Here is a 27,113-nt window from a genome sequence, read left to right on the forward strand (position 1 = left end):
CAGCTGGAATCCCCCTGTGAACCAAAATCCAGCCCTGTTCCCTGCCACCCCAGATCTTTCCCACAGCCCCTGCCCACTTGCCCTGCCCACTTGGCCCTCTTGGGCCTCTGCTCTGACCACCTTCTGGGTCTCCTGCAAGCCTATACACTGACCCCCACCAAGGCCTCTGGACTCTACTGACCTGACTGGGAGCTCTGTCCTGGAGTCTCTGCATACCAGCCTCCTTGTCACCGCCCCTCTGAGGAGCCGTCCCCAGCAGCCCATGTCCTGTGGGACTTTTGCTCTCAGATATGAGGTTCTGAGGGAGCAGGCCATGGCCCTCTCCCTGGTCCCTCATTCCCAGGTCCCAAAACAGAGCTTTGGTACAGGGCTGGAGTTCAGGAATGCTATGGATGCGGGCCTGGGGCGGGGACTGAGGGAGGGTGCCTCACCCTGCCCTGAGCACCATTCTCCCTGCCCTGTGTTCCCTGTGGAAACCCGCTCAGGACAGTTACAGTTATGGACTGTCGACAGCCACCAGTGGCTACGAGAGCAAACAGTACCCTCCGCCTGCTGCCGGCCATCAGCTCCCAGCCACAGCCACACTCTGCCCGCCAGGTGGGTCAGGGTGGGGGCCAGTGTCCTTGTTTATACAGGAGGGACCCTGGGAAAGTCCCATTTCAAACTCCAGATTCATAATGCGGGAGTCGGGTGGGTTGTCTTGATACATCCCCAGGTCTCCACAGGTCAGTGGGCCAGAGGGTGTGAAGGGAGGGTGGGGAGGGGCGGCAGAGAGATGGGGAGAGACTGAAGTGGAGCTGGGAGTGGTTTCCTGGGAGGCTTTCCCAGGATGGAAGAAGGTGGGTTTCATGGAGGACTTGGAGATGGAAGAACCGGGGGCTCTGGCCTCCAGCACCTCTCAGACACCCGGGCTTCACGGCCAGCTAGCCACACTGTTGCCCATGTGGCTCTCACTGTCCACTCACGGGACCCAGGGCCGCAGGGCTGACTCTGCAGAGGCTATGCTTGCTCTCCAGGGACCCAAGGAGCCTACGGGGGCGGTGGGTATGGCCAGGCACAGCCCCTGCCACAGATGCCCACCGCCGAGGCAGGGCCACCAGCCAGCGTCGCCTGCTCCAGCTACACATATGCCCCAACGAGCAGCGCCCAGCCCATGGCTTCCTCCATCCCCACCCTGCCAGCCTCGTCATCCTTCAGCGCAGCCTCCGCCCCGTACACAGGTGAGCCGGCAATGGGCACAGGCCACTCCACTGCTTGCTGCTGCAATACATGTGGTCCTTCTCTCAAAACCAACCATCTCACCCTCTCGCTCTTCTCTTCCTTCTTAGGACCAAGCTACCCAAGCTATGACGCGTCCTCCTACTCCGTGGCGGGTCCTTACTACCCACCGCTGCTCACCGCACAGATGCAGCCGCCGCCGCCGCCACCCCCACCCCCAAAGCCTGTGGACTCATCCCAGTGGGGTGGCCCAGTAGGCAGTCCCAGTGCCAGCTGCACCAACAGCGTTGCCAAGAAGCTTCCAGTTCCCAGCAAGCTGCCCAGACCCCGGACCGGCCCCCAGCCGCTCCCGCTTCACTACTGTGACATCTGCAAGATCAGCTGTGCCGGCCCCCAGGTCAGGCCCCCACTCTGGCCCCTGTTGGGAGGCCCAGGGGAGCCCCCTGCCCCCATAGTAGGGGAGCCCTTCCTCGTCCTTGCAGCCGGCCAGAGGGCAGGGTTGTTACCTGCCCAGAAGAGGCTTGTTAGTAATTTGCATCATCAAGCGGGCATCAGCATGGCCTTAAAACTGCCTGATGTTCTTGTGGAAGACATGAAAGCCGGCCCAGCTCTGGGTGTGGGCCGCAGCAGCCGAGTCTTGCACTCTGAGGCTGTCTGCAGCAGGGAGGCACTCATGCCCCCTCCTGGACATGAGGCCCAGTGGATGTGGCTGGTCACAGTGGAACTTTGCTGCAGGGCCGGACAGGCAGCGTTGTGTAGGAAGGGCCATGGAGACAGGCCTGCGGCCAGGTAGGAGCAGCACGTGTGTGTGCATGTGAGTGGGCCTGTACTTCTCTGTAAGCAAAGGCCCTCCCAAGCCACGATCGCAGGTAACCCAGCTTGCTCCCTGCAGAGGTCATCAGACACTAGGGCTCGTCAAGCTGCCCCTGGAGGCCTGTAGAGACTCCCCATTGTGGACTGCAGAGACTTGGGAGGCACCCATGCCTGTCTTCTCCAGCCCGAATTCCTGGCTGAGGGTTAAGGGCCAGGTCCCCCACACTCAGGGCCTCGACGCCAAGACCCCCAGCTGTCCATGGTCCTTCCCTCCTCAGATTTCAGGGCATCCCCACTCCTTGTGCTTCTTTCCACTGCATGACTCTCCTTTAGACATTGGCTTTCCCTGTTCCCTTCTTTATTTCTCTGCGTGACTTTAAATTTGCATCGTAAGGATTCTTGGGTATTGTCACCAGTCAAACACAAGGTCTGCTCTGTGATTCTAGACCCTTCACGGCATCACACTGAGCAAGCGTGGGACGCTCCCCACAGATGTGGGATGGGATGGGGTGTGGGCATGTGAGCATCACCCGAGCGGTGTCAAGGTCTCTCTCAGCCTTGTCTCCCATGGGACTGGGCTTGCCCAAGTGCATCATCACTCGGTATAGCATCTGGCACATAGAAATGTCAGCTCCTGTTATTCCCAGCTTTTTGCTAATGTTAGCAGCGCTTTTGCATTGGCATTTTTATTGAGGTAGCGGTGGGTTCACATGTGGTTGTAAGAAAAACTGCAGGGAGGCCCACCAGCCTGCCTCCAGTGCTGACGTTTGTTGACCTTGAACCTGCCGCCTTAGTCAGGTGGCAGCTTAGTCAGATGCCCCTGGTTTTACTAGTCTCAGTTGCACCCGTGTGTGCCTTTGCATGTGAGTATGTGTGTACATGTGGTTTGCTCTGTGCAAGCTCATCACTTGAGCACGCTCACGCATCTGCCGCTGTCACCACCGCCACCACCAAGTCGGGCATTGGGATGGCATAAGCTGTGAACACATGCTCTTTCTACGAGGTGTGTTCTGAAGTGGTTTACCATTGGCACCTTGGTGTATCTCTTTCTAGGCTGCTCTCTCTCCATAGGCTCTTATGTCATGTATGTGTTTGTGTGTGCACATATACTCATCTGTGTATGTGTGCCTGTGTTATATGTGTGTGTGTGCATGTGTATGCCTGTGTGCATGTGTATATGTGTGCATGCATGTGTGTGTGTATGCGTGTCCTGTGGCTTAGGTAAAGACAGATGCCTGCGTTCCGAGAGCACTGCCCCAACTCCTGTCCCTGCCTCCTTACCCACCCCCAGAACCAGCCAAGATCACCACTGCCTTTCATATTTCCCAGAGGCCTTTCTGCTCTGAGGGTTATTGGCTCTTGGTGTGGGTAGAGGACATCGGGTCAGCAGGCCCCCTTCCAGGAGACGAGTCAAGGCTGCCCTGTGAACACTCGGTCACATGTCTGGTATCTCAGGTGCCCTGGGGCAGGAGCCGTGGGTCTGTGACTCACGAAGTCCCCTCCTGCGTGGACTCACGGTTTGGAAGCAGCACCTTAATAAGAAGTGTGTTCCATGTCTTTCTGGTAACACGCGTCCTTGCTTGGCTTCTGAGGTCAGATTCTGAAAAGCTGGAATATTTTTTCAAGCAGCCTCTGAAACTAAATGTGTTGTCTTTTGAGGATGCTTGCTTCAGAAACTCAGTGATTTTTAGAAGAAGGAAACTTTATGTTTTTCAGTCTGAGCTTCTAGGTCTGTTGCCTGGACTTTATTATTTTTTTTTAAGATTTTATTTATTTTGTCTGTGCTGGGTCTTTGTTGCTACGCAGGCTTTTCTCTAGTTGTGGCAAGCGGGGGCTACCCTCTAGTTGCGGTGTGAGGGCTGCTCATTGCAGTGGCTTCTCTTGTTGCAGACCACAGGCTCTAGGACGCATGGACTTAAGTAGTTGTGGCGCACGGGCTTAGTTGCTCTGCCCCGTGTGGGGTCTTCCAGGATCAGCGATTGAACCTGCGACCCCTGCATTGGCAGGCACATTCTTAACCACTGGACCACCAGGGAAGTCCTGACTGGGCTTTAAAAGGTGGTACACAAACCTCTGGGAGGCCCATGAACAGAGGGGTGGGGACACCAGACCCCTGGGAACTGTGGGGAGATGATGCTGGGTGGGCACACCCCCATCAGGCCGCCCTCGCTCTCTGCCAGCAGACGTACCGCGAGCACCTGGAAGGGCAGAAGCACAAGAAGAAAGAGGCAGCCCAGAAGATGGGCGTCCAGCCCAACGGCAGCCCGCGGGGGGTGCAGGCGCAGCTGCGCTGCGACCTCTGTGCCGTGTCCTGCACCGGGGCAGAGGCCTACGCTGCCCACATCCGGGGGGCCAAGCACCAGAAGGTAGGACCCTGCATGGAGCCAGGCCCACTCGGGACCCAGAGGGGCGTCTGCTGACATGGGGGGCACGGAGACAGCAATCCGCCAAAGGCAGCTCTCCCCTCAGGCCCACGTGTCTTCCTTCCTCAGAAAGCAGCCCCTCCTCCCAGTTACAAGAGTCACACCTGCCCCTGGACAGAGGCATTGAGCCGGACCCCATGCCCGGCCCAAGAGGAGACTGTTCCGGGCCCTCGGGGTGTCTTGTGTGTTTATGCGGACCAGAGTCTGTATGTTGATGAGATCCAATGGTATAGTCCATTTGGGGGTCCTTATTTATTTAAAAATCAAATTAAAGTAGTAAGTTTTCATATTTGAACATCTGAGATTTAACTGACACTGTTTAGTATTAGCACTTGTCATATTTATTACTATTTTAGTAGCAGCGTTTTCTTATGGCCTTAGAAATGCTTGTAGTATGTCATCTTATGGGGAAGTGAACAGGGTCCCCCACCTGAGAAGAGGTAGGTTTCCCCTCCCTGGGCCCTCTTTTTTTGGCCCAGAGGTGGTTTTTGGAAATCAGCAAATCCCCCCAGACAGTGTCATGAACCTGGTAGGTGATGCTCGCCTTCTGGGTGTGCGTTGAGGGCAGGAGGGGGCGATTCCTGGCAGGAGGCCTGCTTGGTGCTGCCCTGTGTGGTTTAGAGTGAGAAGGTTGGGAAGGCCCCTGCCCTGTCCACAGAATCCCCTCCAGCCGCCCCAGCCCACCTGTCGGGCTCCCTCCTGCCCCAGGGCCTTTCCTTGAACCACCACCCGCCCCCCCACACCGTGGCCTTGCCAGCCCTTCCCCAGCCCCCTCTGCAGGTCGGGCCACCCCGAGCGCCCGTCCTGTCCTCTGCCCCAGCTCACCACAGGCCTCGTCCCCCAGCCCAGCTGGGACAGGCTCTCAAATACCTGAGTGAACCCACAAACCCCACAGAGGAAGGAACAGGGGAGTGTGGAGAAGGGGCCCTGACCTGATGGTCACAGGTGTGCAAGGGGAGAGCTGGAGCCCAGGTGGGGTGGGCTGCGGGTGTCACAGCTCAGTTTGCAGGCTGGGACTTGCTTCTGGGGACAGGAAGCCCTGCAGGAAGCCCTGGGGTATGGGGGTGGGGAGGCAGGTTTGAGCTGTGAGCGTCAGAGACTTGGAGCCCGTGAATGTGTCTGAGACGGTCGTCAGTGCAGATTGTCCTTGCCAAGTGGAGCTTCAGCACTTAAATGCCTTGGAGGAGGTCAGGCCAAGGAGGGGCTATGACTGTGTCCTCGGTGATCCGTATCTCTGGATGTGTGTATGAGTTCCCCCAGAGCGTGGACCTGTGCTGTGGGCGTGCACACGCGTACCTCGGAGCACCCGGCCCCCTCAGCGCATTCACCCACATGTGCTGTGGGGCTGGCCCTGGGCTGGTGCTGGGAGTGCAGAAACCAGCACAGGTGTGGAGTGTGGAGTTTGGGGTTGTGTTGAGGTCCCACCTGTGTATGACTGGTGGGTACCTCCTAGCAGGAGACAGCTTGGGAAGGCCCTCCCTGGGACATTTAAGGGGGGCTGGGGAGGAGGCGGTCTCCCAGGGAGACCAGGATAGACCCCCCTCACTTGCACAGGCTGCCAGCTCCCACCACCGTGAGCTGCTCTGCTAGCCCCTGAGGAGGTTGGTCGGGTGGGAGGGGCCCTGATGGGGCTGGTCTGTTCCAGGTCTTCAAGCTGCACACCAAACTGGGGAAGCCCATCCCCACCATAGACCCTGCGCCGGCCGACCCCGGCTTGGCCCAGGCCCCCAGCACCAGCCAGCCGGCCTCCATCCCCGTCACCGTCACCGCAGAGAGCGCCCCCGCAGCCTCAGCCAAGCCCGCGGCCCCCGCCAGCCCCAGCGTGTGTGCCCCGAGCAGGCCACCACCGCCCAGGAGACCGGCCACCTCGAAGGCCTCGCGTGTGGGTACGGCTCTGCGCCTCACAGCCACCCCAGGCGAGCCTGAGCTTCAGAGACTGGCCACCCGGTTCACTGTGTGCCATAGCTTCTGGGGAGGCAGGATCTCTGATGGTTCTCTGCCGGATTCCGGCCGGGTGGTGCCTCCTGGTGCCTTTGGTCCACCTGGGGAAGTGTGGGCAGTGAGATGGCAGCTTCCATTTCCTCTCCTGGAGCTTGGGACCCAGCGAGTGCTGCTCACGCGAGCCCCGCCCTGGGCCTGGAGCAGCCCCTCAATGGCCCTGGAGCAGCCCCTCAATGGCCCTGGTGCTGGATGCAGCCCCCTCCCCCAGGTGCTCTGATCACTTAAGTGGGCACCGGGAGGTTAAGGCGGGCTCCTTGCAACCCCGCCTCCCCTCGGGTGTGCACCCTCCGCATCTGTCGCTGTGACCGAGGCCCTGTGTGGCATGGGTACGTAGGCTTCCGTGTCAGGAGCTCCACTGACGGCGTCATGTGCAGGGCCTGACTCTCCCCCTATGATGCTTTAGATTTGTCATCAGTCCCACTTTACAGATGGAAGAACTGAGGTGTGGCAAAGCATTTGGCCCCCGGGCCGCCTGGTGAGCAGTGGAGGTGGGGTTCTACCCCAGTGTGGGACAGTCTTTGCTCTCTACCACCACATTGAGGGATGGGGGGCTATTTTATTTTGAGCCTCAGCAGGACTGAGGTTTGAACAGTCATGTGATAGTGAAGATGTAAAGCAGTTTTGGTGACAAAGAAATATCTCCCTGGACTTCCCTAGTAGCTCAGTGGTAAATAACCTGCCACTTTACAATGCTGGAGACATAGGTTCAATCCCTGGTTCAGGAAGATCCCACCTGCCACAGGACAGCTAAGCCTGTGAGCCACAACTGCTGAGCCAGCACTCCAGAGCCTGTACTCTGCACAAGAGAGGACACCGCAGTGAAAACCCACGCACCACAGCAGAGTAGCCCCAACTCTCCGCAACTAAAGAAAAGCACTGGCAGCCACAAAGACCCAGTGCAGCCATAAATAAATTAATTGTTTTTAAAAACACATTAAAAAAAAGTCTCTCTTCTGGGGCTCAATGAACCAAGGTCAGTGAACGTGACCCTGGTCCACCTGGTGTCCACTGTTGACTAAGGGCTGCAGACTCCGCAGTTGACGGAGGATGTCCTCAGTGAGAGGCTACAACCCGGGCCTCCCTGTGGACCCGTCCGCCTGGGCACAAAACACCATGAGGCTCCCGCTCTCCAGTTGTGACCCGAGCTGGTGGGTGAGGTTCTCACAGGACCACGGACCCCACAGGCTGACGTCACGAGGGGATGAGAGGGACGGCGGGGGACCCAGTGGCCTTGTGTTGTACACTTCCAGCTGGTGGGCCAGGAGCTGGCCATGGTTTCTGGCTGGAGCAGGCTACAAGTCATGAAGTTCTTCCCTCCAGGGCCTCCTGCGCTGCCAGCAACTGACTGCAGAGCCCCCCACGGGAAACCAGCGACCCCCAGATCAGAGCGGCCCGGGGAGCCGTCCACCCGAGGAGGCTCTACAGAAGCTTCTGGAAGCAGCTGTGAGGGGCAGCCAGTGGGCCCAGGCTACGTGGAGGAGGTAAGAGCTGGACGACCATCGCGTGCCTGGCTAGGCCTGGTGGTGCCATGCCTCGAGATTCGCACACATGCCTGGGCAAATAACCCCGCGAGCCAGCATCACTGGGACCTCACTGGGAGCCCTGGGTGTCAGGCTTCAGATCCCGGAAGGAGGTCTGAGACAGGCGGAGACGTTTCCTGCTCCCAGGCAGCACCAGTTCCTACAGGAAGGAAGGTGGCAGGAGGGATCTGTGCCCTGGAAACCCACAGGCATGTGACCCTTGGGCACTGGAGCCCACGTGCCCCCCAGGCACCTGCCCGGACACCCGCTTCCTTGTGGAGCTTGGGTTCTGAGCCCTCTGCTCCCATGCCCACAGTCCCTGCCTCTAGGCACCTGCATGTTGGCACTTTTTCTGTGCTGGAGTTCAGGCTCTTGTTCAATCCACTCAGCGCTTCAGTTTTGTGCCCTGAAAAACAGCCACACCAGGCAGGCTTCCTGGTGGCAGCCCCAGGAAGGGGTGGGTGGGGGCAGGGAAGGAGGATGGGATGACGGTGGCAGAAGTGGTGGCAAGAAGGGCCAGGCTGGCAGGGTGCGCTGCTGAAGGTCACTCCTCTGAAAGCATTAACCACAGGGCAGACAGGAAGCCAGTGCCTGGCCTGGAAGGCCCTGGGGGAGGAGGCTCCTGTTAGAGCCCAGACCCACAGCGTGGGGGGTGTGGGGGCTGCAGGTGGTGCTCAGCCAAGCCTTGTGTCTCAGGTGTGCAACGAGGAGGGCCGGGTGATCCGCTTCCACTGCAAGCTGTGTGAGTGCAGCTTCAATGACCCCAACGCCAGGGACATACACGTGCGGGGACGGCGGCACCGGCTGCAGTACAAGGTGCGCCCTGACAGGGGCCGGGGGGCATCTGTGCTCTGGACGCCCTGGCCCACGTCTCAGACCGCACCCTGTGCCTCTGTGAGTCTGAGTCCCTGGGCCCTTCAGCACCACGGGCTCAACCAGAGGGGCCCTCAGTTGCCATGACAAGGCCTCCCTGCCTCTGGTTTGCCGGGGCACGCGTGCACACAAGTGTGTTTAGACACACGTGACCCTGAGTGCGTGTGTGCACAGCACAGGCTATGACCCTCATGAGAGACAGTGGCTTCTGGGCATTTTTCTCTTTTAAGCAGCCTGTTGAGATATCACTCACACACCAAGCAGCTGGCGCATGTGAAGTGGCTTTAACTGCATTCACAAATGTGTACATTCAGCCAGCAGCTCCATCTGATTCCAGAACAGTCCATCAGGAGCCCCGGTCCCTATTGTCAGTCATACCCCCACCCCCTCCCCAGCCCTTGACAACAGGAACCCACTCTCTGTGTCTGTGGATCAGCCTGCTCTGCACGTTTCCCGTCAGTGGAATCACACCCTGTGTGTCTCTGTGTTTGCTTCTCTCACTAAGTGTCATGTTCTCAGGGTCTGTCCATGTGGTAGCAAGTGCCAGGGCTTCTCTCCTTTCTGTGGCTGAGCGATGCTCCGTGTGTGGAGGGACCACATCGGGTGTGTTTTGCCACTGAAGCACACTTGTGTTGTTTCCACCGGTGATTAATCCTTAGACAATACCATGCTGTCTGAGTGAGGAAATTAAGTGCTAAAAGTGAAGCCCAGCGAGTGAGTTAACAATTCTATTTACCGTACACATTGGATCTCACACAAATGGTATTTTCTGAATTACTCTGTTTGGGACGAGCATGGTCAGTCCTCTGAGAACAACGTGACCACTGGTGGCAGTTGCCTCAAGGAGTCTTAGCACCTTCCTCCTCTGGCTCCTCCGTTAGACATCCGGATGGTTCGCTCAGTGTCACGTCTGCAGCTCTTTGAGTCAGCCATGGTTTTGTCCTCATGGTTTTCTGCCATGGCCTTTGGGGGACGAGGAGTGTTGAGACTTCGGGACTGAAGCTCACTGTTGTCTAAATCCAGTGGAAGGGTGTTGTCAGACGGGTGTCCCCTGGGCCCTGAGCTCCCCCCTTCCCAGCATTCTCATCTGAATGAAGGTCCCTGAACTTTGCAGAAAAAAGTGAACCCCGACCTCCCGATCGCAGACAAGCCCAGCACACGGGTGCGCAAGCTCGTGGAGGAGACACTGCGGAGGCAGCGGCAGCTGACCAAGAGGCGGCTGGGGGAGCTGCGGCGTTGGCACAATGAGACAAGGTGCAGCCTCGGGGCCCTGTGCGGTGGGAGGGCTCCCTACGGGCTCCCCAGGGCTCCAAGGGGACCACCTCACAGTCCAGCCGCCCCTCAGGGCCCCGAGTCCCTCTCGTCCCACAGGCGCTACGACTTGTGCAGGAGGCGGCTGGAAGAGGGGCCGCCCGTCCCGGATGCACACTCAGGACGCCCGCTGCCTGACCAGCACCTGCCTGCCCTCAGGAGTCGGCCAGGGCCGCCCACAGCCAAGCCTCTGGTGGGTGGTGGTCGAATGCCTCGGAGTGGGGGAAGCTGAAGGGACCTGAGGGCCTCACCGCCAACCACAGGGGTCCCTCAGAGCTTCCTGAGGCCCCAGTGGTCACATCCCTTGGAAGCACTGAGGCATCTGACTGTCCATCCATGGGGATTGGGCGGGTTGCAGGGAAACCGTGGAGGGCGCCCTGCCGAGGGAGCGGCCCCAGCTGCCTCTGAAGCCTCTGGCTCTGAAATTCAAGAGCGTTCTCCAGGGAGCCCAGTGGTCTCCCACTCGGCCCAAGTTCCCCACAGCTATGGGGCTGAGGTCCTCCCTGTTCCATATAAGTTAAATGCGTATAAGTTAAATGAGCAGGGTGATAATATACACACTTGTTTTACTCCTTTCCCAATTTTGAACCAGTCAATTGTTTTACATCTTGTAATAACTGTTGCTTGTTGACCTGCATACAGGTTCCTCAGGAGGCAGGTAGGGTAGCCTGGTATTTCCATTGTTTTAAGAATTTTCCAGTTTGTTGTGATCTACACAGTCAAAGGCTTTAGCATAGTCAATGAAGCAGAAATACATGATTTTCTGGAGTCCCCTCACTTTCTCTAGATCCGATGAATGTTGGTAGTTTTGGTTCCTCTGCCTTTTCTGAAGCCATCTCGTACATCTGGAAGTTCCATTTAACTTATTCCTCCCCCTGGGCCCTGTCGCTCCTTTGCCTGGCTCTCCAGCCACCACTTGCCTGTCACACCAGCCAGGCTCCAAGGGCCCCCACGGCTCCCGAGTGACCGGGACCTCTCAGCCTGCCTGTGACAAGACACACGCACCTCTCCCCACAGCCCACAAGGCGGCCGGAGTCCAGCGACGACCGGCATGTCATGTGTAAGCATGCGGCCATCTACCCGACGGAAGAGGAGCTCCTGGCCGTCCAGAAGGCCGTCTCCCATGCGGAGCGTGCTCTCAAGCTGGTGTCTGACACGCTGGCTGAGGAGGACTCTGCCAGCCCGGAGCCCGAGGGCGGGGACCACAGGTGATGGACGGCGGCCCCCTGTCCAGGGGCCCAGAGGCTGCTGATCCCTGGCTGGGTGGGCAGGGGTCAGGGTCCGGACAGGAAGTGGCAGCTCCAGTGCCAGGAGGCTTGGAGTCTTTGGGGCCTGCGCTTTCCAGCCCCCTTCAGATATCTCCCCAGGAGGCTAGGAGCTAGGAGCTAGCCAGGAGGCTGGGAGATCAAAGGGAGTTATAGTACCCCCAGCCAAGGAGAGTGAGTGTTCTCACACCGGAAGTCACTTTCCTGTAGAAGGTGTGTCTAGAAACGTGGTTTGCAGAGGATTAGCACCTCTGTGTCCTCACCTGTGACACAGAGACCAGTGCGAGAGGTGCCGCCAAGCACTAAGCATGTGTGTGAATCATCTTTCCAGCTGCCCGACTCTCAGAAGACGGAAAGTCCCGGCACCTCGTAGTGAATCATTGCACAGTTTAGAGAATCCCAGAGGACTTAGCTTTTCCAGGTCCCTCATCTCTGGGTGGCTTCCTTTTCATTTACCTTTTTTTTTTTTTTCTGGTTGTGCCACATGGCTTGCAAAATCTTAGTTTCCCGACCAGGGATTGAACCTGGACCTTCAGCAGTGAGCACACACAGTTCTAACCACTGGACCTCCCTCGTTTACTATTTTAAGGTGTTTTTTTGATGGTAAAATACTCGTAACAGGAAATTGGCCATTGTGGGCACATTCACAAAGTTGTACAGCCATCACCGCTGTCTGTTTCCAGAACTTTTTAATCATCTGAAACAGAATTCCATACCATAAAATTCCCCAGCCTCCGGCACCCACCTTTCCACGCCCCATGTCCATGGCGTGGCCTGTTCTGGATGTTTCCTGTCCATGGAATCGTGCAGCATTTGTGTCAGGCTGATTCCAGTCAGTAGCTTCTTTGTGCCCGAGTGTTTGCTGTCTGAGAAGAAGAACATGAGAGCCATGCGTGAGTCACCAGGTGTCATAACCGAATGCACTCGTCCCTCAATGTGAACACGGGCGCCGCCCGCTCCCCCCTCCAACTCCGGTGAGGAAGCTCACTGCCTGGAAGTGGAAGCAGGTGCGGCCCCAGACAGAGCAGCCTTCCCTCAACCTCCACCCCCATGTCTCCTGAAGGAGAAGGGCCCTCACTTAGTGCTTCGTGGTTTCCCTCCCCGTTTTCTCCCCATTCTCAGGTTTTGTTTTTGTTAGTTTAACTTTTCATTTTGAAATGATTATGGACTCAACACAAACACAGTAAGGAGAGGACCCTCCCCCCTCCCCCAGCTTCCACAGCGTGGACCCACAGGTGTCAAGGCTGGGCGTCCACACAGGCACCTCAGGGAGGCCCAGGCCCCGCTCAGGCCTCCCCAGTGCTGGACCGCTCGCCCCCTGAGTAGATGCCCCACCGCAGTGAGGACACGGGGCCCCCACCAGCACAGGAGCCCCACTGCCCCCACACTCCCACAACCCCTCAAACCCAGCTTGAAAGCAAAACCGATTGCACTTTTTTAAAGCCTTCACATAACATTGATGTCATGTTACATGTTCTGTCCTTACATTATTTTTCTTTCTTTGTTGTTGTTTGTTTATTTTTATTTTTTGTCTTTTTCATTTTTTTTACATTATTTTTCAAAAACATAGAAGTGTTGGTGGCTTTTTGTCCTCACAATTTTTTTTTCCCTTCGTTGCACTGAGCTTTGTGGGATGTTAGTTCCCTGACCAGGGATTGAACCCAGAGCCCTTGGTAGTGAGAGCGTGGAGTCCTAACCACTGGACTGCCAGGGAATTCCCTTTCTCACTCTTGTTTGTGGCCTTTTTTCTGTGGAAATGTGTGTGTGTGTGTGTGTTTAATAGGAACATGGTAAACTGTCCTATGGATGTTGCATTATTTACTTAACTGTCGCAAAGAGCTCATTAGTGTTGGTTTTTCTTTTTCACTTTTATTATGGAAATTCTCTAACACACACAAAAGATGACCATACCTAAACCGAGGGTGGCTCACTTGCTTTCTCCCCATCTCCCGCCTTGCCCACAGTGGTTAAAGGAAATCCTGTCTGACACCTTACTGAGCGCCAGCCCACAGCTGGAGTATGTCAGTGCATCAGAGCCCATCTCTAAACAATACTTTTTCATTTAACAAAACCAGAATGCCATGATCATCCTCAAAGAAAAATGAACAATAATTCTTTAGCAACACCAAATATCCAGTCAGTGCTGCAGCGTCCAGTTGTCCCATAGATAACAATAATTCAGCCTTTTAGGAGGTTTTTTTGTTTTGCAGTTCGTGTTGAATCAGGGTCCCAATTAATTGACAAGTTGTAAGTCTCTTGATCCACGGGTTCCCACCTTTGTGCTCTGCCTTCCCCCAAAGGGTCTGCTCCTTGTCCTGTAGACATTCCAGGCATGGCTGGGTCCCCCTGGACCATCCCAGGCTCCAGCACTGGTGGTCTGGAGACAGATCACAACGACACCCACATGTATCGTAGAATAAGGTTATCGCATGTCCTGAGACACAACGCAAAGCAAAGTGGTAGTCAGGAAGTGGTCGGAGCGGATGGCAGCTTCTGAGGAGGTGACCGTGTGTGTGTGTGTGTGTGAGAGAGAGACAGCGTGGAGAGGTCCACCATGGCGTGGGGGCACCCCAGGCAACGGTCCGGGTGGGCGAGCCTCGTGGGGAGGGAGTGGAAGGACAGGGTGGTGGTGCAGCAGCCAGGGGTCAGGGTGGGTGCCCCAGGAAGAAGCTGGGGTGTCCCCAGCCTACAGCGGGGCAGCAGTAGGAGGGTGACTGCCAGGCCAGTGCTGCCATGGGGGTCACCTGCAGAAAGTGGCCAGGACAGTGGTGGGCGGGCGAGGGCAGACTTGGGGGCAGGGGAGGTGGGACTAGATGCGCAGGCTGGAGGGGAGGACAGGCAGGGAGCTGCCGGCCAGGCCTCCTGAAAGGAGTCCAGGTGGGGGTGACGTGGCCACAGAGACAGCTCAGAAGCCGGGGGCCAATGAGGCTGCCTGGGGTCAAGCAACCGTCCCCTCCCCCCGCTCCCCCCGCCCCCCCTCCTCCCCTCCGGCATGAAGTTTACCAGCAGAGGGTGCCAGCTGCCAGCCCCGCCGAGCAGCATAGATTCTCATCCTCAGGTCCGAGAACTCTCCCTGTTCTCCCAGTTCTCCCGGTGTCTCTCGGATCAGGTGCCCTCTGGGAAGGGCCATGCTCCCACTTCACAGATGAAGACATGGAGGCGCAGGCGCCTGGCAAGGAAACCCATGCCTCTGGGTCGGGAGTGGGGGTCCTTCCTCCGTGCCCCCTGCTCACTGGTCCGTGGGTTTGTCTCAGCAGCCGCCCCAGCCCCTCAGCCCGGATCCTGAAAGGCGTGATGCGGGTCGGCCTCCTGGCGAAGGGGCTACTCCTGCGTGGAGACCGGGCGGTACAGCTGATCCTGCTCTGCTCCCAGAAGCCCACCCGCGCCCTGCAGCGCAGAGTCGCCGAGCAGCTGCCTCTCCAGCTCCCGGTGAGGTGCCCGGCCGTGCTGCGTGGGGTCTGCCTGGGTGAGACACGGTCCGGTCTGCTTTTAGAAACAGGCACAGGGATCCACTGGTGGAACCTGAGGGTTCCCTTATCAGGGGTGTTCACAGTAGGGCTTGAAACAGTCTAAGATCTGGCTCATGAGGACAGTCACTTCTGTCACACTCACACAGAGCCCAGCCAGCTGGCATGAGGACGATCTGCAGGGAAAGCACTAGGGAGGCACAGGACTGGAGGCTTGGCCGGACTTTCTCTTCCAGCACAGTTCCCATTGTTGTCATAGAGCTTTTCTCACCCGAGATAATAACTGGGAGAAGAGGGAGAGCACGTCATGATGTTAATTGATCATCTTGAGTTAAAATGATCACTTGCCAGAGTGCTTTCTCCTTCCTGTCTGCCACCCTCCCCGAGGGGACTCAGCTTCGTCCCTCCTAGGTCCTTCTCTGAGGCTCCCAGTCTGGTACAGAGAAGGCTGAGTTCTGATGTATCTTCTGTAGAGCAATTCAAGCCTGGTGCCAGGTAGGGAGCACTCAGGGAGAGCGGGGTCCACTGCAGACAGGACCATGGGAGGTGTGAGTCTCAACAGAAGACAGAGTAGGTGAGCTGAGAGATGAGAAGCCTTGACAGATGGGGGCGGGCAAAGTTCCCCATAGAGGAACGGGAACCTGCAGAGGCCAAGAGGCAGGAGGCCCACGGAGAGGTGAGCCTGAGTGGATGAGGGCCTAGATCGAGCCAGGCCTGAAGGCCATGTGAGTGCTAAGTCACTAGTTGTCTCTGACTCTGTGCAACCCTATCGACTGTATAGCCCACCAGGCTCCTCTGTCCATGGAATTCTCCAAGCAAGAATACTGGAGTTGGTTGCCACGCCCTCCTCCAGAAGATCTTCCTGACCCAGGGATCAAATCCGTGTCTCCTGTGTCTCCTGCACTGGCAGGCAGATTCTTCACCACTAGTGCCACCTGGGCAGGCCGTGTGGGGAAGTATGACTGCCTCCTCAGGGAAATGTGGAGACTGGAGAACTTTAAGCAGGGGAGTGACATATTCCAACTTCAGCAGTTTAATCACTCATTTTTCCTAAACACCCCACGACATAGCAGTTTTTTGCTAAATACAAAGATGGCTCAGATGCAGGCCCTGTCCTCCAGAATCTGGCAACCCAGGGCCATGAAAATGGATGAGGCCGGAGGGAAGACAGCAGAGGCCATGGGAGAGCTGGTGGTGCTCGGCCCCCAGAGATGTAGACAGACCTCTTGGCTGTCACCTGGCCAAGTGACTCGGGAACTCCAGAGCAACATGAGGGACACAGTGAACTGTCTCCAGGCACTGGGTCACTGCACCAAACCCACCTTCGTTGTGCCGTCTACCTGGGGGCAGCAGTCGGAGTTCTAACGGCCATGAACGAGGGTCCCTGCTCCCGAAGCTCCCCCTGTGAGAGACTGACTGGAACGAGGTCTGGAAAGGAGGGGGCCCGCTGAGAGGGCGGGGCTGCCTGGAGCCTCTGCTTGCAGAGGACTGACCCTCTGGGCAGCCCTGGGTGAGGGGGCCGGGGCTGGCGGGGCCGTAAGGGTGCCTGTGTTGGGGCGAGACTAAACCCTGGGCCCCACGGCAGGTGTGGGGTGGGGACCAGAGCCAAGGGGCCTCAGACCTTGCCTGGAGGCACCCCTGTCCTGCATTCCGAGAGACCATCGTCTGCCCTCATCCTCCCAAGGGCGGCCTGGTAGGCCAGCTGAAGGACTGTGTGGTTCTCACGGAATAATTGTGGACCTGTCAGGCAGCACCCCACACTCCTGTGTAGGGAGCCTCGCTCTTTCTTGTGGCTGGAGGGCGTGCTGTTGCCACATGTCCGTAGCTGGCTGGGTCCTCCCGTGTAGTTGGACATTTAGGTCTTGTCCAGTGTTCCGGGTCACCAGCGAAGCTGCAGAGAGTGAATAAGCTTGTACACACGCTGCTCCACACGCATGGGAGCACTTCCTATGGCAGAGTCTCTGGGTCCAAGGCATGAGCCTGGATGTGTCGCCAGGTCAGCCTCCACCAGCAGTTTAGAGATGCACGGATCTGCCGGCCGGGGGCTTCCCTGGTGGCTCAGATGGTAAAGAATCTGCCTGCAATGCAGGAGACTCAGGTTCGATCCCTGGGTCCAGAAGATCCCCTGCAGAAGGACATGGCAACCCACTCCAGTATTCTTGCCTGGGGAATCCCATGGACGGTGGAGCCTGGGGAGCTACAGTCCATGGGGTTACAAAGAGTCGGACACGACTGAAGTGACTAAGCATGCACACGCCAGCCCAGCTGCTCCTCAGACTCCTCAAATTTTGCCCTTCTTACAGGGGGCCATGGCATGCCATTCTAGTTTTAATGTGAGTCTTCCTTACGGTGGGGCTCTTTTTTTTTGTCATTGTGTGAAAAGGGTCACTTTGGTCTCTTTCTCTGCAAACATCACCTGCCAGTTTTGTTGTTGGGTTGCTGATCTGGTTGTTATTGAGCTCCAGGTGTTTTTTACATATGAAGGCACCTTGGTATTTCTACATCTGCATTTCTGGAGGGCAAGGCTGTGTCTCGGTCCCTAGGAGGTTCCAGAAGGCGTGGGGCTGGGCACCCAGCCGTGTCCCACCTCTCAGGTGGAGTCCTGAGGCCTCATGTTGTATGTGCACCTTGCAGGTGGTAACAGACGACAAGTACGAGGTCTCTTCTGACCCAGACGCCAGCATTGTCATCTCCTCCTGCGAGGAGCCCCGGATACAGGTCGCTGTGTCCATCACCTCGCCCCTAATGCGGGAGGACCCCTCCGCAGACCAAGGTGCGGCCGGGCCCTTCTGTTCAGCCCCATCTTCCCACATACCTGGCAGTCTAGGGCGGCACCCACTTCTGCTCTGGTTTAGGGGGAGGGGTGCCACCACCACCTTCCCGTGCTTCTGTGAAGCCTGGATGCCCTGGTCAGATAAGGGCCAGGCCTTGGGGTAGCGGAGGAAGGCAGGAGGAGAGCTGGGACAAGTGTCAAGTGGCTCAGAACTGGCTGTGGCAGGCGTGCTCGGGGCCCTTCCCCCTGAGCCTTCAGGCTATTTGGGCACCTGCTCCCCACCCCAAGGAGACCCAGTGCGCCGGGTCCCCCAGCCAAGCAGGGGCCCTGGGGACCTGAGACACACGGGCACTGCTGCCTGGGCAAGTGGGAGGAGTGCAGGCCAAAGCCAGAGGGCAGCCAACACAGAGGGCGTGGGCCAGGCCGGAGGGCACCCCGAGTCTCATGCCCAGGAGTGGGGAACCCCTGGGACAGCCCCTGGGACCCTTTCCCAAACTCCAGCCTTTCTCAGACCCCCTTCCTGATCGTTGCCTTGAGTAAGGGCCACGAACCACTGCTGCTTTCTCTGATTCAACTCCTTTTTGGCTCTTCCATTTTTAAAGAAGAGAGCCTTTGAACTGTGAGTGGAAAGCCATTATCAGTTGTCATAAGGGGAGTGCCACATGTCATCTGAAAGTAGATGCAGTGGGAAGAAACAGTGACGCCCGCCCTCCGACCCCAGCTTCAGGCCTGCTCCAGCTCACTCCCCTGCCAACAAGTGGGGACTGGGAATGTCGGGGAGGGGGCGGGCTGGAGGGGTCCAGAGAGCAGGAAGCCCCTCTACAGGCACCCTGGACCCCCAGAGCTGCTCCTCACTGGGGTCCGCACCCTGCCGGCTGCTGCTGGGTGGGAGGGGGTGTTGTTCAGCTGTTTCTGTGCTGGCTCTCAGGCCCCAGAAACTGATCCAGGCCTGGGGGCCAGGGGGAGAGCAGTGCTCCCTCCTGCGACCTGAACACCAGGGCCTCACGGGATGAGGGGAGGAGAATCTCCCTAAAGCAAGCAGAAGGAAGAAAAAATGCACATTTCCCCCGACATGGGGCCCTGGTCATCTGTGATGGCATGTGCTCAAACCTGACCCTAATCACACACGCACATGGAAGTTTCTGGAAATCCAGCTTCATTCCTAGTTTTCCACCTGAACGTGGACTTCTTGGGGGCAAGGGACCACAGAGCCTTGGAGAGGGATGGGATTTCAAGAGGGGAGCTCTGTGTCCCAGTGGCAGTGTCTGGAGGCAGGGCCAGCGAGCTGAGCTGCATGTCTTCCTGATGAACAGATGAACGCAGGGAGGCCCAGGGACCTGAGGGCCCAGGAGGTGGGAGCAGGGGGAGGGGTGGCCGGCCTACCTGCCCTTCTCTTCCAGAAGGAACCGAGGTGCCTCTGCCGGACCCAGGAGACGTGCTGAGCCCAGAGAAGTGCCTGCAGGCACTGGCTGCTCTCCGCCACGCCAAGTGGTTCCAGGTTAGCGGCAGGCGGGCTCCCAGGAGAGGCCAGGAGCTGACATGGGTGGGGTGGCTCTGTGTCCTCACCCCGCGCTCACCATCATGATGGAGGTCATTTCTTGGCCGATTGGGTTGGGAGCTTGAAAGGGGTGACCACCGCTCTGGCCCTGTTGGCTGGCACTAGGGCTTAGACTGGGCCATTTGGGAGTGGAATCTGCTTCTGGTTGCCTCCCACAGCCCAGGAGGCTGGCCTGATCCCACTGGAGTCCCTCAATGCCTCCACTGCCAGCATGGGACCGCCAACCAGGCTCACTGCCCTGACTCACTGCCTCCCTTGGCTCCATGCATAGCTCCCTGTCCCTCCCCAGCCATGTGCTCAGAGCTTCCTGGGGCTTCCCATGTGCTTCTTCCCCCAAAGGCAAGAGCCAGCGGCCTGCAGCCCTGTGTGATCGTCATCAGGGTCTTCCGGGACCTCTGCCAGCGCGTGCCCACCTGGGGGGCCCTGCCGGACTGGGTAAGACAGTGCCAAGGGGCCAGCCTTGCTTTAAGAAGCCCCCAAACCCTGCCAGGCTACAGCCCTGTTAGGCTGAGCCTTGTATCGTTGTCCAGTGTCCAGCTTTCTGAGAAAAGGCTGGTGTTGGTCTGAGTCCCAGGGGGAGGCTTGCCACAGGACACGGCCTCATTTGACTGTATTATCTTAAACCCACAACCTTGCAGGCAGAACCAGGAAGCATGTAAATTCAAGGGCACCCCAGCAAAAGCTGGAGTGTTTGCCTAGACCTGCAGGCACTGGTGCAGAGGCCCTGGTGAGGGCAAGAAGCCGGTTCCTGTCTTGGCTCCACTTTGACCTCTAGGCCTGGGGCAGACCTACCTCCTCTGAAGGAGAGAATCCAGTGGCCCTGACACGGCTCTTCAGCTGGCCCTGGACCCCTTCCAGGGGGAGAGGAGAGAGGATGCAAGGGACCCTGGGTACTTCAAACCCCCAAAGTTGCCTCGTGAGACCCCACAGCCCCACCCACTGAAGCCCCCTGCCTCGACTTTCAGGGTCTCATTTCCGAGTGTCCCTCTTCTATCACACGCCCACTGACCTCCCCAGTAACCAACAACTTGTAGGTTTTTAAGGTTTTCACCTTTGACCTTATCCCTGGGAATTTGGCCCTGAACTTGGAGGAACACGTGCCTCTTCTCTGCAGCCATCTATAGCCAGTCCATCAGCTCCCATGCCCGTAGGCGGGCTCCTGGACGTTCCCCACACCCCAACCCAGGCTGCCCTTGGCCTTACTCGTCTCCAAAACCAGGGGCTCTGGTGCCCCCCCGACCTCGGCTTCCTGCCTGTGGTCTGAGGAGACGTCCACTCTCAGCTCCACCCCAGGGGGTGGCACAGTGGCTGCCCCGTGCTGAGTGACCAGAGAGGTTCACTCAGATGTTTGCGGCCGGGGGTGGGGCAGTGCGAGGCGGTCGCGCATTTCTTGGAGCCCATTTCCCTTTAAGTGTAGACACGCCCCCACGACAGCTCACACCCCCAACCCTGTCCCCGGGCTCTCCAGGCAGGTGGCTCTTGGAGGAAGAAAGGTTCCTGAACTACGCCCTAGGATCCTGTGACCCTCAGGGGCCCTCAGGTCACAGAGAACGAATCTCTGAACCCATGTGACACTACTTTGCCATGTTACCATTGATGAGATTTTGCTAATGAGGAAGCTGAAAAGGGAAGGTGCTGAAACCCGCCCATGGCCACGCCAGGGCAGTAAGGTCTGGTGACCCCCTGGGTGGGTGGCTGGGTGGGCCTGAAGGGGCACTGGGCCGGAGCCTCCGGTCCCGTGTCCCCTGGAGACCCGGCTGCCCGCACAACCACTGTCCCCTCAAAGGCCCGGGTCTCCTTTTCTGTCCCGGCGCAGGCCATGGAGCTGCTGGTGGAGAAGGCCCTGAGCAGCACCAAGGGGCCCCTGAGCCCCGGGGATGCTGTGCGCCGAGTCTTGGAGTGCGTGGCCTCGGGGACACTCCTCACAGGTCAGTCCCTGTTGGCGAGCAGCTCAGACCCTGGAGCACTTGGCAGACACCAAGGGCCATGGGGGAGCGGGGCAGGTGGACAGAGGAGCCTCTTAGGAACACTCGAGCACCCCATCCAGCCTAGGCAGGACAGCGGACACAGACACACGCATGCGTGTCACTCACCCAAGGGAGCCGTGAGGAGGCGTGGACGGGTGGAAGGAGAGGCGGGTGCAGGCTGGAGGGGGTTCCAGTGGATCCTCTGATGCCACATCCATGCTTCCTGGGGAACCAGGGATAGCCCGGGAGCTGCTTCCGAAGGAAACGACAGGAGGTCCATGGTGGGCCGGGCACGGAGGTGTTCCCGGCGTCCTGAGCGGTAGCGGCAGGAAGAGACCGGGTGGGCAGCCCACGTGACGTGGTAGATGCAGTCGGTGTTCTCCAGTTGTTTCGGTGACTTGGATGATAGCGTGTTTCATGGAAGAAGAGCGTGATACATGGGTCTGTGGTGTGAGCCTTTTATGTAACCGCACACTCGCCCATGCGTGTGCACACGTGCCACACACACACACAGGCTGCGAGGAGCTCTGCTGAATGCTTGTGGGGCCGGAGGGGGACTGGCGGGGAGAGGCCCAGTTGTGGTCCGTGGGCCCCTGGGGGTCCGGGCACAGACTTCCAACATCGCAGAGCCGTGGTGGCAGCCTTCACAAGGGTGCATCTGCTTGTCTGCCGCTCCCACCGACCCCGCCTCATTCAGATGGGCCCGGGCTCCAGGATCCCTGTGAGAGAGACCAGATGGATGCCCTCGGCTCCATGACCCTCCAAGAACGAGAAGACATCACGGCCAGCGCCCAGGTAGGAGGCCAGCCCAACTTGGGCCCACGTGAGCTGGCTGCAGGCAGCCCGGCTCCCAGCCCCTGTGCACATCTCTGCTGCATCCCAGGAAGCGGTCTGGGCCCGCTTCCCGTCCTCTTCCCTGCAGAATCAGGTGGCCTGTGGGTGACAGGACTGCTTCCAGGGGCAGGGCCAGCCCAGCCCAGAACTGAGGCCGTGATGAGGTGCAGACTTGGGGCCTCATCGTCCTGGGAGTACCCCAAGGCCCCAGGTCTGCACACACCCAGCCAGGCCTCCTGCTGCGCCTCAACAGCTTCAAGAATCAAAACATTGCCCACCCCCACCCCCACCGCCCCATCTCTGGCTTCCGTTTCATTTGCAAATTCTATTAATGAGCAAGTCTCTTCAGCAGACTTCACATTGGGCATGACATCATGAAGGGTCTTAAGTGGAAAGAGTCAAATTGCTGTTAATCAGAGCCCAACTGGGAGAAGCAGGATCCAGGGTCCCCTTAGCAGATGAGGAGGAGCTGAGGTTCCCGGGCTTCCGGGCAGTGTCCTCGGCACCAGCGGGTGTGAACAGCTCCCAGCACAGTTCCTCATGCCCAGAGGTGCTTTGAGCTTGGCCACTGCTGGGAGGGTGTGAGAATGCCTGAGTTCACACAGGCTGTGTGAGGCGGGCCAGCGGGTGCGGGCAGGCCGGTCCTGACAGCTGGTCTGCCCCCAGCACGCCCTGCGCATGTTGGCGTTCCGGCAGATCCACAAGATCCTGGGCATCGACCCGCTGCCTCCCCCCAGAATCAGGCTGGGGGCACGCTTCCGGAAGAGGCCACGGGAGGCAAGCGAGCTGGAGGCCAAGGGGGGCAGCAACCAGAGGAAGCGGCCTCGCCTCCCCAGTGGGACCTGACACACTGCCGCTGAGCGGCCACTTCACCCCTGACACCGACAGTCCACGTTTCCCTTTGCAGTAACATTCTGTAGATTTCTTTAAACACACCTGTGCTTAAACCATTAGTGAACTCTCTTCATCTGGCAATTTGAGCTGTGGGGTTTAGGGGCAGGACCCAAGGCCTGCCTTCACCCTGGGGCGAGAAGGGGCAGCACAACCATAAACCCTGGCATTTTTTGCTAGCTTTAAAGTCACCCTGTGGCCTGCAAAAGGTGTGGGTTTTTAATGACTGTGTGTGGATGCGCCCAGCACACATGGATTTGACATAACATGGGCAAGCCCACTGAGGGCCCCACACCAGGAAGCCTGCCCTGGAAGCAGGTTGGAAGGGGGTGTTGGCCAAGCCTGGGAGTGTGCCCAGGCTGGGGTCCCCTGTCCCCAAGCCCAGCTGGTTCCAAACACACCACCTGTGACAGCTCCCCAGCCTGGAGGCTTGGCCAGAGGTTTGCAGGGTCTGAGCTGGGCTTGCCCTGGCGCGCCATGGAGGGGGCCACAGAGCCCCTGAGTGGTGAGGGTGCAGGCTGGGTGGGCCCCTGACCCTGGGAACATGAGTGACCCCCCTGGTCCGCATGCTGTGCCGCTGCGTGCCTTCTGCACTGTGGGGAGCCGCTCTGTGCGCCTCATTCGGGGCTGGTTTGCCTCTGTCTTTCTCCCGTCCTCCTCGCATAGGTGCAGCCAACATGGGTCCGGGGCCTGCCCCTCGGAGGCAGGGTCTGGGGGCTCTTCCCCAGGGTGGGGCATAGGATCAGGCGCCCCCCGACCCGGGCAGGTGGGCCTGGAAGCACCCCCACCCAGTCCCTGCCCCCATCTGTCCACATCCCTCTTTGCTACTTCTCCTCTCGCCTGGCTGCCCAGTGGTGCTGAAGGGGACATGTCCATCTTTGGGCGGACACCATCTCTCCTGCTCACCTGACTGTTTCCAGTTCACCTCTGTGTTTGAGGGACAGCCTGTGTGCAGCTTCACATCTAGTGTCTTCGTAGAACCGCCTGGAAGCTTGGTGGGTGGGGAGTAAACGAGGTGCACTTGTGTCTTGGTGTGGCCCACACAGTCCTTCCTCGGGATGCAGTGACCCTGCTGGGCTCCAGGCAGGACCCTGAGCTGCCAGGACATCTCCCCAAGGCTCTGCAGACCCCCACCCCAACACCAGGGATCCAACACCCACAGCACTCATCTCACACACATCCACAGCCACTCCAGGAAGCCAGCCTGGCATGGTCCAGGAGATACTCTTATCGGCAGGCTGTCAGCGGGAGGTGGGACCCGGAAGGCTTCCTGCAAGAGGGGGCAACCAAGCTGAGTTGGGGGGGTGGCTCTCCGCCTACAGGCCCCCTACCAAGAGCTCCCCTGCTGTTTCCCCAAGTCCTCATTGCAAACCTCAGTGGGCAGCGGGAGGGGGTCCAGATAAGGAGACCCGTTACAGCTGAGCCCTTGACAGCTTCAAGTCCCCAGGGGCATCCCCAGGCATCCCCAGGTTGGGAGGCCAGAGGGGTAGGAGGTGGGCAAGGTTGCGTGGCCCCTGGTGGCAGTAGCACATGCCCGTGGGCACAGACCTGGGCAGGGAGACGGCCAGTACTTCCTGCTCAGAGCTGGGCCAAGGGAGCCTCAGCCCTCTGGTGTGAACAGAGCTGAGTCTGGTTCTAGCTGGAGCGATATCTACTAGAAACAGGAAGTGGCCAGCTGGTGCCTGACCATTTGACCTCCCCAGGAGGGTAGGCTGCTCGCCTCCGCTTCCAGGCCCTTCCTGGAGGAGTGGCATCCCAACAAGGCCAGGAGACAGAGCAGCCCCTCAGCAGGTCTTGGCCATGGTCCCAGATCAGGCACAGAGGACACCATGCATTCACGTAGGGCAGCCTTGCCCACACACCCCTCCCCCTCTGCATCTCCATCCACAGCCCTGCTGTTCACCCAGCTGCCCAGGCTACCACCACCACCACTACGGGGGGACCTCCTGGGTTCCTCTGGGCCAAGCCAATAAGAAGTCCTGTTGGTCCCCTGCCTGCTGCTCCACTCACAGCTTTAGTCCTCCAGCAGCTGGGGCTCTGGGTAAAACTCAGGACTGCACCCAAGATAAAACCCCTGATCCTGACAATGCCCCCAGAGGAACCCCAGGGGCCACCCTCCACCTCAGTGTCTCCACTCCAGACTGACTAGTCTCTGCTGGTCCTCAGTGAACCAGCCCCATGTCCGGCTGCCCCAGGGCCTTTGCACATGCTATTCCCACTGCCTGGTAAGCCCTTCCCCGACCTGTATGTACAGCCACTGCTCTTCTCTTCTGGGTCTCAGAGAGGCCTCAACCCCCTCAGTTGAAAGTGTTAGTCACTCAGTCATATCTGACTCTTTGCGACCCCATGACTGTAGCCCACCAGGCTCCTCTGTTCATGGAATTCTCCAGGTAGGAATACTGGAGTGGGTTGCCATTCCCTTCTCCAGGGAATATTCCCAAACCAGGGATCAAACCCATGTCTCCTGCATTGCAGGCAGATTCTATACCATCTGAGCCACCAGGGAAGCCCTTGACCCCTTCAGCCTGTCACATAACTGTCTACTTCCTTCAGACCCACACAGAGCAGATTAAAATAGTTTGTTATCTGCCTTCTCCCCTGCCCGCTGCCACCCCCAGGACTATGAATTGTCTGTGGACAGAAACTGTGCATCTGTCTTACTCACCACGGTATCTCAGGTCTAGAAGACACCAAGTGTAGCAAGTTTGTTAATACTCGAAGCCATGCCCCTGCCCACAAATATGGGTCTCTGTATTGGAGGAATTCCTTTCCCAGCAGATGAAATGACACCGCCTGTTCTGGTCTCATCCCAGGAGATTATCGTGCCAGTCGGGGTGAGGGCCTTTGGCTAAGGCAGTGAGAGGATGGAGGGAAGGGAGAATGGGTTGGCATTTTGGGGGGTAGTGAACAGTCACAGCTGCAACCCTGTCCCACTACCATGGGCCTCTCTCATCCTGGCCACGGCAGCTCCCAGAATCTCACCAGCCATGGCTCACCGTCCCATCCCTGCCTCCTGGGGAAGACGGGTGGGACCTCCTCCATCAGGTGGTTTAAAACCAGCCCAGCTGACAGAGAGTTAAATCTGCCCCCCTAGCAACTGCGAGACACCGAGTTTAGGCAACACAGCCACAGACTCAGACAGCTGGTGAACGATGTACTCAGTCCAGATGGACGGAACGCCCAGGCGGTGGTGCCTGCTGCAGGCCTGAAGAGCAGTGGCTTCTCAGCTTTGCTTCCCAGCCCTCTTCCCGCAGGGTAGAGGACCCCAGAGCAGGCAGACGGCTGGTAGGGAGACTCAGGACCAGGCACTTGAGAACTGAGACTGCTGTGGGGGGACAGTGGGGAGAGAAGCAGCCAGAGACAGCAGCGAAGCGGGACCTCAGGCTGTGGGATGCTGGAGGCCAGCCCGGTTGCTAGGAGATGGTGTTGCGTGTGGGAGGGATGACGCGGGTGGTGTGGGCAGGGCCAGAGCCAGACCCAGCAGGCAGTCCAGGAGAGACAAACATGAGAGGGCAGACCTGCCAGTAAGCCCACCTGCTAAGTCACCAATAACACGGAATGAAAACCACAAAAACGCGCTGCAGCCCCTGATCTAGATAAGTCACGCTCAGTGGTACAGGAAGCATCTCTGGGCTCGGCCGGTCCAAACTTCTTTGGAGAGATGTTGGCTCCATCCTCTCCCTGGTCACCTGTTAGTTCAGCTCCCAGGGCTGAGAAGATGTTTCAGGTAAGCAGATCAAGGCTCTTTGGAGTGAACAGGCCAGAGGACTCATGGAGAAGGCAGCCCAAAGTAAGCAGCTGGGCCTGGGGAGTGTCACCCTGTATATATCTGCCCAAGTTCTGAAAACTAAAGATACTAGAAAACAGATATATGCTGTTCATGGAACACCCATTTTCACAGCAGCAGGAATCACAGCAGCCAAATGGTGAGAAAAAGCCAAAAGCCAAGTGTCCATTACAGATGATGAATAAACAAGTATGGTCATTCACATGGTGGAATATTACTCAGCCTTAAAAAGGAAAGAGGTTCTGACACCTGCTACAATGTGGATGAACCTTGGGGACATGAAGCTCAGTGAGATAACCCAGACACAGAAGGACACACACTGTCTTATTCCACTCCCAGGAGGTCCTAGAGGAGTCAGATCTGTAGAGACAGGAAGTAGATGGCGGGGGCCAGGGGCTGGGGGAGGGGATGG

General features: G+C 58.3%; 1 protein-coding gene across 4 annotated transcripts in view; it reads left to right on the forward strand.

Moving 5' to 3' along the window:
* Positions 1–22,976, forward strand: part of ZFR2 (zinc finger RNA binding protein 2) — a 45,726-nt gene extending 22,750 nt beyond the window's left edge. The window contains exons 3-19 of one of the 4 annotated variants that reach the window (XM_070793105.1): positions 486–597; positions 1,017–1,220; positions 1,329–1,615; positions 4,215–4,397; positions 6,100–6,340; positions 7,776–7,936; positions 8,672–8,791; positions 9,963–10,102; positions 10,220–10,352; positions 11,177–11,367; positions 14,679–14,853; positions 17,526–17,664; positions 19,065–19,162; positions 19,562–19,657; positions 21,039–21,150; positions 21,887–21,984; positions 22,690–22,976. In XM_070793105.1, the coding sequence (XP_070649206.1) occupies positions 486–597; positions 1,017–1,220; positions 1,329–1,615; positions 4,215–4,397; positions 6,100–6,340; positions 7,776–7,936; positions 8,672–8,791; positions 9,963–10,102; positions 10,220–10,352; positions 11,177–11,367; positions 14,679–14,853; positions 17,526–17,664; positions 19,065–19,162; positions 19,562–19,657; positions 21,039–21,150; positions 21,887–21,984; positions 22,690–22,869 (2,670 nt within the window). In that variant the 3' untranslated portion in view covers positions 22,870–22,976. The other 3 variants (XM_070793103.1, XM_070793104.1, XM_070793106.1) reach the window with 3 other exon arrangements.
* Positions 22,977–27,113: the final 4,137 nt, after the last annotated feature.

This window comes from Bos indicus, chromosome 7 (assembly GCF_029378745.1).
Source record: "Bos indicus isolate NIAB-ARS_2022 breed Sahiwal x Tharparkar chromosome 7, NIAB-ARS_B.indTharparkar_mat_pri_1.0, whole genome shotgun sequence".
NCBI lineage: Eukaryota > Metazoa > Chordata > Mammalia > Artiodactyla > Bovidae > Bos > Bos indicus.